Raw genomic sequence first — 17,338 nt, forward strand, 5'->3', positions numbered from 1 at the left:
AAGAAATAAACCCGACAAAATTAAGTGTGGCAAAAATTTAATTGATAATCAATCAAACTCAACCAACAATCAATGATAATAAAATGGCTCTGGAGTTTAGGGGTTCATATTCAAGTTAAATTGGGATTTTAAATTGGTTATCCAAACTCATGGGAATTATGAGTTTCAAGGAGATTAATTCTTAAATCTTTTGAATACCCTTTCGAGTGAGATAAAGAGTATTCTAATTAACTCAATCCTACTTTCGCAGAGTTGAAATTAATTAAAACTCTTTAGGTTCCTTAATCAATCTATTAATCCTCTAAATCTTTAGTTTATTTCTAGATCCAAGTTAATTAAGTCTAATTTCTTGATTATCTGTCTCAAGGTTTTCTGCTTCCGGTGCTTCAACCAAGGATTATGAATATTACTTAATGGGATCCTACACTAAGCATGTCATTAAGCACACAAGAAATGGATGAAACCTCATAAAAACTATATAATATGAATTACCCACTTAAAATCCACAAAATATCTTAAATGTTACATAGCCAAACTCCAGAATCCTTGAAAACTAATCACTACCCTTATTTAATACAAAAGATTCCTAGCAAATATGGAAATAAATCTGGAAAATAAACTAAGAACAAAGAAACCTAGTAAACGAAAGGTAGAAAATGGTAAAGAAAAGAAGAAATTTCCAAATTTGGTGCTGGAACAAAATGCCAGCTGCTTCCTCTCCCTTGCCTTTTTTGTGTCTTTTTCTCTTCCTTTGTTTTTCTGTCTATCTAAATGAGGTAAAAAAAAGTCTATTTATATTCTCTGACAAAGAAAACCCTAAAATGGTGTGTGAGGTAATCGATTCACATGGGAAAATCTTTTCTTTCCAGCACATTTATGAAGAAATGCACAAGTCATGCAAGATATTGTGCGAATCTGGCAGTTACAGAGGCTTCCCATGAGGTTGCACAAGTTATGCGAGCTACCTATGCAAGTTTTTGCAAGCTTTGAAGTCTCCCCTAAAAGTGCATAACTAGACTGCACAAGTTATGCGGTAAGTTATACAAGTTTCGACCATCTGGGAATTCCTTCTGTGAAGCTGCATGAGGAGTTGCACAAGTTGTGCAGTCAGTTGTGCAAGTTTCGGCAATTGCAGAGTCTCTTCCATGAAACTGCATAAGGGAACAAATGAAAGTGTATAAGTTATGCACCAGGTTGTGCAAGTTTTGGCTGGTGTAGGGTCTCCTCCATGAAGCTGCATAAGGAACTCTGTAACACCCTAATTTTTGAAGAAATATAAAATATGGTTATTATTTGAATGGAAATAAAATTTATAAAGTTTTGGAGAGAAAAATTTAATTTGAACTTGGACTTGAAGGAAAAGTTGTAGAAGTTTTGGGGTGGAAAATAAGATTTATGGAAAGTTGAAGGACCAAAATGAAATTTGGTAAAAAAAAAATTGGACAGCAGGTTGCAACCCACGTGACTCTCCAGCAGCTCTATAAAAGGAAAAAATGGGAAGAATAATCAGGAAAGAGGAGAGGAGGAAAAAGAAAGGAAAAGAAAAAAAGAAAGGAAGAAGGAGAAGAAGAGAAGGGAAGAGGGAGTTAATGCTGGATTTTTTTTTTTTCTGAGTTTTTCTAGCAAGAAAGAGCACTAACAAGGGGAAAAGAAAGATTTTTTATCTGGGATACAAGGAATTTGAGAGAGAGAAATGGAGAAGAAGGTGAATAGTAGCAAAAACAGAGCAGAGGCAGCATGTTTCTCTTCTATCCCGGTGAGTTTGGCTCAACAATTGTTTGTGTTTGAGGTTTGTATGTGTGGAAGTTATGGTTAAAATTTGGTGATTTTTCAACAGTTGGATTTGGAGAAATATATTGTTGCACACAGACTGTTTGCAAGTTGAATTTTGAATTTTAGCTACTGAAATTTGAGAAAAATAAATGGTTATGATACTTAGAAAATTATGAAATTTGGTACAAATGATATTTGGGATGTTGAGGCTGTTGTGTTAAAATTTGGTGAATTTTAAACTTGTGGTTTATGAGATATAAATTGTTTTGCATGAGCTGCTTGAGTAAGACTGATTTTTGCAAAATTCAGATTTTGAAGGATTGAATGAATATTTTGATATCTCATGATATAGAGATAATTTGATGCTAAAATTTTTACTGATGTTGTATAGGGATGTCTTGAATATATGGTTAAAATTTGGAGTTTATCTGACGGTTGAATCATTATATATAAATTTAAATGCACAAGCTGCCGGATTGGGTATTAATGGTTAAGTTAAGTTGAATAAGTGATTTTGATGGAACTAAGATTATTTTCAGATAGGATATGAAGTTGTTAAATTATTATGTGATTGTGGAATATTTTTTTGAGAAATATATATGTGAATTTTAGTTGGATTTTTGGTGTATGAGTATATTTTAATGATTAAGGAAATTATGAAATTGAGTATTATTTTTGATATTATAATTTTTATAGAGCTATAAGTTGGATAATTGAAAATATTGATAGGATTAATGGCTTGTGGATTTGAGATTTATGACGGAGAGTTTAGTCTAATTTAAATGGAAATGCTGTTAAATTTTATCAGATTTTTAATTAGAAAAATCTAAGTTTATGGTTGATTTTGATTGATTATTGTTATGGTTTTAGGAGGAGCTTTTGACTATGGTTTTAAGTGGATGGAACGTGATATTTGCTAGTTGGTATCATGAGATCAGGTGAGTGATATTTACAATATATGGCATGAATTTTCTTCTCAATTAATTATTGATCCTTTGAAAAATTTTAATTTGCTTTGGATAATATGTTGATTATTTGATTCATCTTTATTGTTCAAATTAATTCTATCATATTGTTGCTCCTTACTATTCCGACATCTTATGCATGCTAGTAAGTCTAGGAAGAGAGTTAAGGTTATGAGATACCGAGACAAATGATAAATAGTGATGAGTTTAATAGCTCGTATAGAGAGGTGGTTTAGCATATGTTCTTTAATATTTGAGAGCTATGAGAAATTTTATGAGATTGTGATTTATTTTGATGAAATTGTTTGGTTACCTTGGGTAGCAATGATTTATTTAACAGGACTATGTTATTGGAGTTTGTTAGTTTGATGGACTATGGTGTTGACAACCATGATATGCCTTTGTATCATTTTGAGATACTAAATTATATTTAGTACATTTGCCCTCGTCAAAAGGATGCCAAAATTGTAGTTTATTGTAGTAGGAAAGGGCTACCCATAGAGAGGGTGGAGCCGCCACTGCAAGGTTTGACTTAGCATGGATATGATTTAGATATCTATTTGATACTCTGGCATATCTTTGGATGTCAAATACCAATTATCGATAATTTTTGTTTTTTCTCCTGTGAGGAATAATTGGAGACTAGAGAGAATATAATTTGAGTGATTTGGAGATTCTAGAATTGCATAGCATGTTGAATTTGATTATTCAATTTATTCAGCTGATCCTAAATTCTCATTATTTAATTTATTTCCTTTGTGTATTTCCTTTGTTGCATGATGAATATTGTAAATGCCAACTCATTGAGTGGTCTATACTCACCCCACCTAACTCACTAGTTTTGCAGATATTAATTGAAAAGAGAATCAGGTTGATGGTTTTTAGAGCTCTAATTAGCTAGACTCCACTGTTCTGGGGAAGCAAGGGAAGGAAATCTACAGTAGGGTAGTTAATGTTTAAGTCAATATGGATATAAGTAAAAGATTAGTTTGAACTTGTTGATGAGCATAGCATTGGGATTTTAGTTTTTGACAATAGTTGAAGAGCTAAAATTTTGTTTAGTAAGGTGATATTATGAGCTAGAAGCTCTATATTGACTTAGAAGTGTGTTAGTTATGAAATTATTTTTAATTAAGGAATTAGTTTGGAATCCTAATTAAGAGGACTAGACTTTAAAAATACATTTGTGAAGGATATTATAAGGAAAAAAAAATTGAAAGTGGAAACTTGGCAAGTATAAATATGGATAGCAAAAATGTGAGTATGTGATAGAGTGAACCAGGAAGTAAATACGAGTTGGAAAAATTAAATTAGTCTGATGATTATATATTTTTAAAATTATAGTTATATAAGTTATGTGATCATGATATACTATGTAGCAATGTTTTTTCTTTTTTGAATTATGAGGAATTGGCTCAACATGGCCATGATGTTATTATGATTATAAATGACAATTATGGTGGTTGTTGATGCTAGTAAATTCGAAATGTTAAGGAGTATGAGATAGATTTGTAACTTGAGATTTTTATTTAAATATTATATTATAGAACATATATCTTGATGGAGTGCTTCAAGAGAACTATGGGTTATGAATATATCAAATATGATATGTGAATATAAGAGTGTTAGCAATAAGAAGAAGTTATAATGTGTCATCATTGAATTTTATTGGGAGTGTTATACTTACATGATGAGAAAGAATAGTTGGTTCTAATGAGGATTATGAAAGATTAAGGTGAATTAAGAGCCTTGTTACATTCTTATATGCACCTGTTAGATTACCCTTTGATGACAGGGTTTATATTTTAGCATTATATTGTCTTTGGGACAACGCTTGATATACACATAGCCTTTGGGGCGTATATCGGGTGGTTCGCCCTTTTGGGATAGCTCTGCACATGCGTATGACTAGATTATTTTTAATTGCTCCCCTAGAGTGATGCCAGCAGCATTTGCAATTGCATCTGCATAAGCATCATCATCATCAGCATGAGCATCAGCATTTGCATTAGCATCATTAAACAGTCATTGCATGTTGTCAGCATTTGCTCCTCCAGTTGGATGCCAGCTTATTTTGCTCTTTGAAGGCCGCTCTGTGCATTGTGTATGACCAGCATTTTTATTGCTCTTGGGCCTTTAGCAATGTCATCATAAAGCCTAAGATGCCAGCATTGCTCTCAAGCTGTCAGAGTTTATTATATACAGTTGAGATGCTAGCATATCTAACAAGATACATATTTGAGTGTAATGGGATCTATGCCTTGGAAATTAATTTGGAGTCTTAGTCAGTAATAAATTTTAAAGTGAGAAATAATGAAATGGATAGAATTTTCAAATGGTGCATCAATCATAGTTTGACAAGTATCATGGAGATAATGGTATCGTATCAAAGAGGAATTTGCATCCTTTGGGGATTAGACAATGATGTGCAATCAGTTATTGGAATGACTCAATTGTGGTAGTTGTATAAAGTGAAAAGCATAAGATTATAAAAATAGCATGCTATAAATGTGTTATCCTTATGGTGAAATAGTAATACATGTTATAAAGGAATAATGATCACTTAGTTGTTTTCATAGCATAAAGTAGGCTACAATATAAGGGTTCAGTGATTAATTATTTGAAGAATAAGGTAAGTGTATTTTTAATTTATAAAGGCTATGGAGAAGATAATTCTTTTAGATATAAATAGTTAATTTTCTAATATAATTTGTTACTAGCTCTACTAAGATTGGGAATAAATGTTGAGATATTTGATATTTGGATTTTAAGAACAAGGTAGCAGTGAGAGTGTGTCTCATAAGTTAAATGTGAAGATAGAGAAAAGGAGGAAAATATAAGTTTGGTATAGTTAGTGGTAGATTTAGTAAGAATGCAAAAGTTGTGTATAATAGTATCTATATACGGGGAAAAAGAGTTTAATATCAGTGGAATTATGGTGGTTTTGGATTAAAATTTCTAGCTCCTTAAGCTGTGGAATTTTGAGGACAAAATTCATTTTTAGGGGAGAGAAATGCAATACCCTAATTTTTGAAGTAATATTAAATATGGTTATTATTTGAATGGAAATAAAATTTATAAAGTTTTGGGGAGAAAATTTTAATTTGAACTTGGACTTGAAGGAAAAGTTGTAGAAGTTTTGGGGTGGAAAATAAGATTTATGGAAAGTTGAAGGACCAAAATGAAATTTAGTTTAAAAAATTGGTACAGCAGGTTGCAACACACGTCACTTTCCAGCAGGCTCTATAAAATGGGTAAATAACGGAGAGGTTCAAAGTTTCGGTCTTTATTTAAAATTATCTCTCGTCGTATATTCTACTAATTATTATATTAAATAAAAAATTATACTTAAAACACTACAATTATTTCTTTTAAATATATCATATTAATTTTAAAAGTATTCTTTTAAAATCAATTATAAAAATTAATTTTGATATATAAAAAATTTTAAAACATCAAAAATAAATAAAGCATTCCAGGCGCAAATTACAAAATAACTTGTCATGCAATTGCATAAAACATCTCCATAATGGAAAATGATAAGATAAAAATAAATAAAATAAAATTTTATCCATGTACTTTTTAAAAGTTTTCATTTAAAGGCAGACAAGAAAATTATGACCTTTTAATATCTCTCGCTCCAAATTTCATTTTCATCTAGATTTCTTTACACTATTTCATTCATACATATATCCTTTGCCAAACGCTATACATAATAGCATCTAGCAAGAGACAATATCATTATCAGTGTCTAGCTGCTTTTTGCAGCTGTTTGTCAACTTTTTCCTAGTTTTGTATCTCTCACGCTTACCTAATAAATTCTTTGATACTCACCCCTAATTGGTGTTTAAATTTTTCAGTTACATCTATTTGGAAATGGACTTAACTTTGTGTACAAAAATATGCATACAAAAAAGAACGAATGAGGTTAATTCGGTAAATTTGAAGCAATTTTTAGATCTGCAATATCTATTTAGCCTTTAATGAAATTTTTAGATTTGGATTTCAAAATTTACTTCTCTATCTTTTATTATTGGCCATCCAATTAATTACTACCAACTCTTTAACATATCATGTTCCATCAATTATTCAACCAATAAGATACAATCCCATCATTTATTTAATCTATCAAAACTCACCATTTTTTAACCTATCAGAGTCTACCATTACTCTAGCCAATAATGACACATCTCAACCTCTAATTTCATAACTTATTCTCAAGCAGGGGATTCCATAACCGATCTAAAACATCTTCTTTATGTATCCATTTCCGAATTTTTTTCTTCAGAATCAAATTTATATTTTCCATCTCATACACCCTTCGAGTTTTACAATAATGGGAGATGATTCAATTTTCACAAGAGGAAAGGAAAAAGGAAAAATGTTATATTATCTCTAAAATCAAACCGAATAATTCAAAAATAAAAATTGAACCGGATCGAATTTTTTACAAAAATTGAACTAAATTTCCAAATTAAATCGATCCGGTATATTATTTTAGTCTGAACTGAATAATGATTTATTAATTATGATAGGGGAGGTCCTACAGAAAAATAGCTCGATGCCAGGATGATAAAAACCTTAGCACCCCTCATTCTTATTACTTTTTCAAAGAGAGAGGCACTTTCACATCTCGTTAACCCGAAATGGCTGGAGAGAGAAAAGGTTCCTTTTTTAGGATACTCCAGGGAATAGATCCAGTAGAGATGGAGTGTGGCCTGTCTTGATCATAATTGCTTTATTTATAATCTAATTGACTAATAGTTACTTAATTAATTGATCTAATTGTTAATAGGTACTTAATTAATTTATCTAATTAATTATGATCTAATTTATCATGGCTACTTGATTTATGATCTAATTAATTAAGTGGTCCGATTTTCATAAAAGGGAGGAAAAAAAGGAAAAATATTACATTATCTCCAAAACCAAACCAAATAAACAAAAAAATTCAAAAATAAAAACTAAACCAAATTGAATTTCTAAAAAAACTAAACTAAATTTTGAATTAATTTGGTTCAATTAGTTTGTTATTTCGGTTTGAATCGTATAATGCCCACCCCTATTTAATTGATTAGTTAATTATGATGTAATTGATCATAGTTACTTGATTTATAATCTAATTGATTTTGATCTACTTGATTAATTGATAAAACACCTTATAGTACTTCATTATGATCTAATTGCTAATAGTTATTTGATCAATCAATGTAATTGATTATGATATAACTGATTATAGCTACTTGATTTATGATATAATTGATTATGATCTACTAGATTAATTGATAAAATATCCTATACTATTTAATTATAATGTAATTGATCGTAATTAATTGATTTTATGATCTAATTAATCATAGTTACTTTATTTATGATCTAATTGATTAAAGAATCAGATTTTCCCAAGAGGAAAAAAAAAAGGAAAATATTGTGTTAACTCCAAAACTAAACCAAGTCAATCAAAAAATTGATAAATAAAAATTAAACCGAGCTGAATTTCCAGAAAAACTAAATCAAATTTCGGAATTAATTCAATTCGATTGGCTATTTTGATTTAAATTGAATATTGCTCACCCCTATCTAATTAATTATGATGTAATGGATTATAGTTACTTGATTATAATCTAATTGATTATAATCTACTTGATTAATTGATAAAATACATTATAGTACTTGATGATGTTGTAAATTTTTTTTTTTTTACTTGTTTTGATAATGATGTAATTGATCATAGTTACTTAAGTTATGATATAATTGATTATGATATAAATTATTAATTGATAAATATTCGATAGTAGTTGATTATGATGTAATATATTATAATTACTTAATTTATGATCTAACTGATTATGGTCTACTTGATTAATTGATAAAATATTAGATTGTACTTGATTATGATCTAATTAATTATAGTTACTTGATTTATGATCTACATAATTAATTAATAAAATACTCAATAGTACTTGATTATGATCTAATTGGTCATTGTTACTTGATTTAAGATCTAATTGATTAATTAATTTAATTGCTAATAGTTACTTGCTTAATTTATCCAATTGACTATGTTGTAATTGATCATAATTACTTAATTTATGATCTAATTTGATTAATAATTACTTTATTAATTGATCTAATTGTTAATAGTTACTTGATTAATCTATCTAATTGATCATTATTACTTGATTTATGATCTAATTGGATCACTGGTTACTTGCCCAGTTTATATGGGTCAACTCTAATTTGCTAAGTAAAGGGATTGAAGCTTGAACTGAACCTGTCATTGGCTTGGTTATCAATTAAATCGGTCTAGCTGATATGATCAAATTCAATCCTAACAACACTATATAAATCAATTGTGATTAGTAAACTTTTTTGTGTGATTAGGCATGATTGGTTGAGAGATTAGTGAGAGCTATTGATCGGTAAAAAATTTGATGAGATGTGATTGGTGAGAGCTAATTGTTCAAAGAAGACGAGATCTATGATTGGTTGGATTTTAGAGGAAAAAACAAATTAATTTAAAGTCTAAATAACTTAAAAATAAAGTGAACATTTCATTTCATTTTTACAATTTCTGTAAGTATTTTTTTTTCTACACCAAATATTTTGCTTTGGAAAAAAGCCCGCTTATAAAGGGAACTGTGATAATTTATTAAATGGGATTTAGGGCCTAGCCTTTGTTGTACAAGCAAAGGCACAGTGGGCCTTTCAACGGACAAAAATAATTAGAGATTAACTACTTAAAAACTATAGCCATAATTTGATTGCTTAATTAAGTCTTGGACAACCATACCAAAACTGACAAGATCATCTGCAATCATGGCTTCATATCTGTATTAACCTTGTAAACAAATTTAGATTTTCTTTAAATATAAATGTATACATTTTTATTTCACAAAACACCAAATACATTTTGTGATAGCCAATATCTCTATCTGAAGTTAACCTAGAAGAGAATTATGATCCTATCTTCAGTTAAATATATCCTTGTCAACTTTCATCAATATTATGATTAAAAGAAAATTGCCAACTGAATTGAATTATTTTTATCAGCCCTCCATTAATTTTGAGAATTGTTTTATTTTCATCCGTCATTTTCAATTTATTATTAAAAAATTTTTAATTCTTAATTTTATTTTACAAAAATCCCTCTAATCTATAATAATAAGTTTTTAGATTGAAAAGAATAAAATTAATCTTTACCCCCTCTCTCTCAAAGACAATAGAAACACTATTTTATGTCTCTCTCTTCTCTTTTTCTCCCTCTTACATTTATGATTAAACGATCCCTTTCACTTAATAACAATTGTTTTATTTACATGGAGGGTTCTCTTTGTCAGAGAAATTATATAGTATCATAATAATTTTATGTCAACGTGTGACATAAAATGATAAATAAATAATATTTAGACAGGCATACAAATGTAGTTATATTTAAAAAAAGAATTACAGAGTAGTTATAAAATTGTGAGACCTACCTATGCATATATGTTTACTCATTAAAATTTACACATATTTACATATTCACCCATTATTAAACTATCATTTCATATAAGATGTCATATATATATATATATAAAATAACTGATTTACTATATAATTTATCCTCTATTTCATGTTCATGCAAAAAGATGTGGTCAACATGTGGAAAATTCTTACCGTGATCAACAATCTATGTGTATTATAAAAATTAAAATATAATCCAATATATTCAAGGATCGAAGAGCAGCTTTTATTATAATTACCATCCCACCCTTAATTATGAAACTATAATACAAAGAAACAACATTGGACTGGACTGGAGGTGACGTCCACACGGCACACGCGAGAAATTATATTATTCTTGTTAAGAGAAATTATATTATACTCTTGTTATTTTATATAAAATTAATACATAAAATTAACTCATAAAATAATAAATTAATTATAATGACAACTAAATGACAGTAATTATAATTTTAATTGATTATTATATAATTGATTTATTTAAAAAACTGGTTTGTTATTTGTTATGGTGATAGCTCAAACCATTTGGCTCCACCTTAATCATGAATGCATAATTAATTGATACATGGCATGATGAAAATAATAATTTTATTTAAAATTTATAAATTTTAAAGTATTTAAAATTTTATTTTAATTTATCTTCTTTATAAATTTAATTATTGGGATTAGATAATACTTAATAAATTTATCTTAAAATATACAATATATTTAATATAAATACAATTACATAATTTCACTATATATATATATATATATAAGAAATTAATAATTTATTCTATAGATTGTACTTATAAGATATAATTAATATGACTAAAATTTTATTTATTACATATTTCCAAAATTTTTTAATTATAGCAATTTTTTAATGAAAATAAAACGTCCACTATACTAAAATTATTATATTGAGACAAAAAAAATTTTGACACAAAAAGCTATTATTGTCTCTATATATTTTTAAAAATAAATAATCATTTTTCCTATTTATTGTTGTTCCTAAATGTAATTAGAAACAAATATAAAGACAAATACATATTTAACACTAATTTAATATTCAGAAACAAATATATTTGTCTACATTACTAACCTATAGAGACAACAAAATTGTCTCTCTTTTTATTTTAACAAACTATATTATTTACCCCTAAATCTATTTTTAAAGATAAATTAAATTAACTTTAATTATTTATACTAAAATTTCTAAATTTACTTTTAGAATCAAATAAATTTATCTCTAATAATATTTTTATAAAAATAAATTATCTTGTCATTATATATCAATTTCTTCATATCATTAATTATTAATATAAATGTATTTATTTGTCTTTAATAATATAATACTTATTTATTACTGTAATTTAAATAAAATTTATTTAAATTATTAAAAATAATAAATATTATTTAAAATAAATAAATATAATTAAAAACAAACTATAACTAGCGGGTCCTGTATTCGAACCACTCAAGTCCTTGAAAAAATGATATAAGACATTGCTTTTTTTTATTTTTTATAAATTACTATTTCCTTAATTTATAATTCAGAATTTAAATTTTCAATTCATCATGTTAATATATTTTACTATAATAATATATTATATTGCATAATCAAATTTTTTTAATCAAATTTTATTATATTTAGTATAGTGTACAAACTTCATTAAAAATAAATATATTATTCATATCATCAAAATATTTGTAGTTTAATGGTAAAAGTGTTTCTATCAAATTTTTAAATTTTTTCCTTAAGAATAATAGTAATTGTTAGTTCAATGGTTAATAGCAATATATTGATTAAAGTTTTAATTATGTAAATTAAAACAAAAATATAATTTCTTTATTTTAATATAAGCATATATGCGTATGCATTTACAAGTTTAATTTTTAAAATCACTTTTTTATTTAATTTTATCTTTTATATATATTTTAATTAATTATTAACTTTTTTAACATAAAAAGGGAATTTTTTAATGATAAATTAAAAAAATCTTAAAATTTATTATATGAATAAAATTAATCTTAATGAATTAGAAAGAAATAATATATCATTTAGAGAGCGGATAACAAAATGTTGCTAGCAATCCTTTTTGTTCATTGACACTATTAAGTAGACAAATATACATATTGTAGTGAAAAAAATAAAAAAAATAAAATCTTTAATTTTAATAGTTCTCTTTTATTTTTAGAAAAAAAAAATCCTATTTACAAAAAAAAAGTTGAAGGCTTCCTTTTTAAATAATTTATACGCAATGAATACATATAGTAACAACAACAGCTTCAATAACTCAGAGTTCATAAGACAACTAAACTCAATTCAACTAAGCATTTTTTCCAAGAATTTGGAGTTAACTATATGGATTCTACTTAGATATATAACATTTGCATAAAATAACTTCTACTTAGATCCAATGTATTTGAGAAGCTTAAAAACTGCTACCATAGTCTGATTACTAAAATCTTGGACAACCGACCTTGTAAACAAATTTAGATCTTATTCAAATCTAAATCTATACACTTTCATTTCATAAAACATCAAATCCATGGATCCTTTATTAGGATTTGTTTTCAGGATTTTATGATAGCGAATTCTCAAATTAATCGAGGAGATATAACCAAGGTCCCATCTTCATTTAATTTATGATTAGTCTAAGGGAGAACTAGGGTTCACACTTGGCGGTTGGAGTAGGAGTGCCAACTTCTGAAAATACAAGGGAAGACTTTTGTCTGTTATGTTTTTTTCGTTTATAAATAATTGTTATATTTTGGGCAAGTTGTTATATTTTTAATATAATTGTTTAGGAGAAACCTGGACCGGCTACTTCTATGGGTTTCTCTCTACAAAATCTTTACCAGGTTGCCTCCCCTCTTCAAAGTTTCAACCAACGTTCCTACCTATACTTCCCTCTTCATTCTGATATCTTTCTTACCCTAAATCTTAACTGTAGTGTCCTTGCAACTCTGATGGCTTCCTGCTTAGGGTGTTGTTTTGGAAACACAAGTACTGATAAACATCGCAGCACTGATAAAAAAGGTAATTTTTTAACTAACAAGTCCAAAGTATTAGTCCCATGGAGGCTCTTAAATTATACTTCCCTTCATAATGGTTCATTTCTCATGAGTTCCGTGAAGGAATCGTTTTTGAGAAGTTATTTAGATTTTTTGGTGGACAGGTCCACCATCTTTTCTCTTTTCTCACAATTTTCTTTCTCTTTTAACTTTGAGGCGTGTTATAAATTGTTCAGATGGTGGATCTACATTGCCGGCACTCCAACCAGTGTCATCACCTCACCACTCACCAGTTATAGGTCAGATTGAATCTAGCTCTGTAGTTCAGGATCAAGAGAATCAAGGTTAGTGCCATAGAGGCCGTTCAATTATACTTCTATTTTATGCTCCATGATGCTCCATTTCTGGATGCGTATATATGGGTTAAATGAAGGAATCGTTTTTCAGGAGTAATTTAGACTTTTGGTGGACAGATCCACGATCTGTACTCTTTTATCACAGTTTTCCTTCTCTTCTAACTTTGAGGTGTATTATAAATTTTCAGACGGTGGATCTATGTTACCTACACCCCAACCAACTTCACCACCTCACCACTCACCGGTTATACATCCGATTGAATCTAGCTCAGTAGTTGAGGATAAGGAGAATCAAGGTCATGCTCCTACCTCCAAGAACCATCAAGCATATGAGCTGAAGAAATATAGCTTTGAACAACTAGCAGCGGCAGCTGGTCAATTCTCCAACAACTTTCTACTTGGCGAGGGTGCTTTTGGTCAAGTCTATGAGGGAAAGCTACATGGTAAAGTCGTAGCTATCAAAAAACTTAAAATTACACAGGATGAACAGCATGAAAAGCCCCAAAAAAATTTGGAGGAGATTGAGGTCCTTAGAAATGTAGGTCATCCTCATATTGTTAAGCTGGATGGGTACTGCAATGAAGAAGCTAATAAATTGCTTGTTTTAGAATATGTTCCCAATAAGTCCTTGAATTTTCATTTACATGGTAAGTCCCTTTTCAAGCCTTGAAATATTGATACATATCACTATCTGGGCATAGCTGTAAATATGATATTAAGATCTTATGATATATAGTAGGAAAGGAGCTTTTGGAGTGGGAAAACAGAATGAAAATTGCAGTCGGCTCTGCTAAAGGGATTCAATATCTACATGAAGGCTGTGAGTAATCAATAATTCAATATCTACATGAAGGCTGTGAGTAATCAATAATTTATTTGCTGCTTGCCAGGCTATAATAATTAAATTTTGAGGCTTGATGTAATTTCAATTTTTTTTTTCGTGTGTTAATCAATTTCATGTTAAGAGGAATTCTTACATAAATTCAGTCCATCATGGATTCAAGACATAAAAATATAGATAGGTTTCATTATACATCTTATATTTTAGATCTATGGTAGGCCAAATTCTCATATTAAACTTTTCTAATCTCACATAATCCATATGTATATGTTCAGGTGATCCTAAAATTATACACCGAGATATCAAGTCTGCTAATATACTCATTGACAATGAATTCCAGCCAAAGGTATTTGGAATAGTTTGATAAAAAAAAATTAAAATTTTGGCATTTAAATTCTAAGTTAATTGCTAAAGTTTCTTTTTAAAAAAAATTGGAAAAACTGTACATATCTGAACTCATTAATTTTGGATGTAAGTTTACTTTATTGTATTTTATATTAAATTATGTGGCAAAATAAATCTCCTAATCTATTTAGTTAATTTTTGTTTAGGTAGCAGATTTCTCACTTGCCATATTTTTGCCTATTTCTGATGATATTACTCACATCAGTAGTAGCATGATGAAGGGAACTAACGTGTAAGATACAAAATTTCTTTCTTGTTATTAATTATATTTTACATTTCTATTAATTAGGATTTACTTTTTGAATAGTTACAATATATAAAAATAAAATAACAACAAATTGAAAAGCACCAATTTTTTGAGCTTCCCTAGCAAAGAATTTCATTTAAAAAAAAAAATAACTATATTTTTTGTTATATGCAGTTATGCAGATCCAGAGCATTCTCCTTCTCAAAAAGTTTCTGAGAAGTCAGATATTTATTCTTTTGGTGTTGTACTTTTAGAACTCATTACTGGGAAAAAGCCTTCTGCGATAAATTTTAACATCATTGAATGGGTATGACAATTATTGATAATAGATTACAATATTACTGCAATTTAATATTTTTATGTATAAACAAATAAATTATTGACTTTTTTTTGAAAATTTAGTTTGATAATTAAAATATTATTTTTTTATTTAATGAACGTAAACAAATAATATATTAAAAATATGAGTGAATTTATATAGTTTTCATAATTCAGATATGTAGTTCTACAAACTTGAGTTTTGACCAATTATTTTAGCAGAAAATTCTTAAAATTAAAATATATTTACAAATATGTGAGTTAACTCACAATTAGTAATATGTTAGAAAACTATCAAAGCTTAATTCTGATGGAAAAATACTAACGAATGTATGTATATATATATTTTTTAATATTTAGGTAAGAACTCAAATTGAATCAGCTTTGAGCAAGGGAAAATATGAAGATCTTGTTGACTCCAAATTAACAAGTTATCCAGCAGAAAAAATGAAACGCATGATTTATTGTGCTATAGCTTCTATATTTAAACCTTCAAAGTTTCGTCCAAAAATGAAAGAGGTAAGAACTTAGTGCACACATACGCGTATATATACACATATATATATATCAATGAAAAAAATTACACAGGTTGCATAACTTGTTTAACATTGCTACATCATGCTATGCAGATCATTGAAGTTCTTGAAGGGATTGTACCTCCAGAGCAGATATGGGATTGGGAAGATAATAAATTCTTACACAGCACTAAAAAAGGTTTCATTTCTTATAGAAATTCTGAAATACTTTTTCTAGATTTTTTATTCATTTTATTTATAGAAAAATTAAATATTTGGTCACTGAATTTTTCACTTTTCATTTAGTTACAAATTTTCAATTGTAAAACTTTAATTTAATTCTACTGAACATTCGTCCAATTTAATTAAAATAAGTTAAAGCTTTAATTTTAACCAAATTAAAATAAATTGAAATTTATAATCAAATTAAAATTGAGTAGAAATTTTTTTATAGTTATTTTGTTTTTATTGATCATATTTTGTACTTTAATATATATATATATATATATATATATATATATATATATATATATATATATATAGAGGATGAATTTTTTTAGGAATTCATTTATGGTGGGTTTTTAAGAAAAAAAAAATATTTTATTGAAAACAAAGTCACCGTGCTAAAAAAAAAAAAAATTTAGAGTCTCCCACTTATAATTATGGAAGTATTTCTCTCGAGTGATCTATTGGACTTAATTTTTGATGAGCTTTTCCTTTAACAAGTTGTCCTTTATCTTACACCACAATCTCTAATTTATCCTTCTCTTCCTTTATCCAGATAACCCTAAGGCTAACGGATTTCATCATGAAGACCATCTCCAGCATATGGTGCAGAAGCCTCTTGTCACTTTGGAAGCTAATGATGGCATTAAGCCGAGGGAATACACCTACCAAGAACGTACAGCGTCAGCTAATGGTTCCTCCATCAACATTCGAGAAACTCCATCTAATGGCATTGAGAACTTGCAAGATTATCAACCGAGGGAAATTACTTATAAAGAACTAATTACAGCCACTGATGGTTTCTCCCTCGACAATTTTCTTGGTGAGGGTCGTTCTGGTCAAGTGTACAAGGGATGCCTAAGTGGTGAAGCGGTAACAGTTAAGAGATTTAAATATAAGCCTGGAGAGCAAGAAGATGAATTCGAGAAGATTAAAGCCATTAGTAGTAATGTCCATCATGAAAATCTTGTTAACCTGATTGGATACTGCAATGAAGGAGCAAATAGACTGCTTGTTTATGAGTTTGTTCCCGAGGACAAAACCTATGGTTCTTATTTTCGAGGTATGCCCTTACCTTTGCCACATCTAGGACATTTTATTTGCAAGGCTTTGAGGGAACCGTATTCATTAACAAGACCATATCTAAACCAAAATCTTAAGACAAAACCACCTTTTAATCCAAAACC

The 17,338-nt window shown here is 28.3% G+C and overlaps 1 protein-coding gene across 1 annotated transcript in view; it reads left to right on the top strand.

Annotated features, from left to right (window-relative positions):
• Window positions 1–17,338, top strand: part of LOC110631480 (proline-rich receptor-like protein kinase PERK8) — a 122,374-nt gene that overhangs the window by 28,239 nt on the left and 76,797 nt on the right. The window contains exons 3-11 of the mRNA XM_058141453.1: window positions 13,481–13,588; window positions 13,789–14,247; window positions 14,337–14,420; window positions 14,717–14,787; window positions 14,993–15,078; window positions 15,268–15,400; window positions 15,772–15,930; window positions 16,041–16,125; window positions 16,708–17,272. Of these exons, the coding sequence (XP_057997436.1) occupies window positions 13,481–13,588; window positions 13,789–14,247; window positions 14,337–14,420; window positions 14,717–14,787; window positions 14,993–15,078; window positions 15,268–15,400; window positions 15,772–15,930; window positions 16,041–16,125; window positions 16,708–17,272 (1,750 nt within the window). The remainder of the gene's footprint in view (window positions 1–13,480; window positions 13,589–13,788; window positions 14,248–14,336; window positions 14,421–14,716; window positions 14,788–14,992; window positions 15,079–15,267; window positions 15,401–15,771; window positions 15,931–16,040; window positions 16,126–16,707; window positions 17,273–17,338) is intronic.

The sequence above is a fragment of the Hevea brasiliensis genome, unplaced genomic scaffold (genome assembly GCF_030052815.1).
Source record: "Hevea brasiliensis isolate MT/VB/25A 57/8 unplaced genomic scaffold, ASM3005281v1 Scaf1, whole genome shotgun sequence".
NCBI classification, from domain to species: Eukaryota; Viridiplantae; Streptophyta; class Magnoliopsida; order Malpighiales; family Euphorbiaceae; genus Hevea; species Hevea brasiliensis.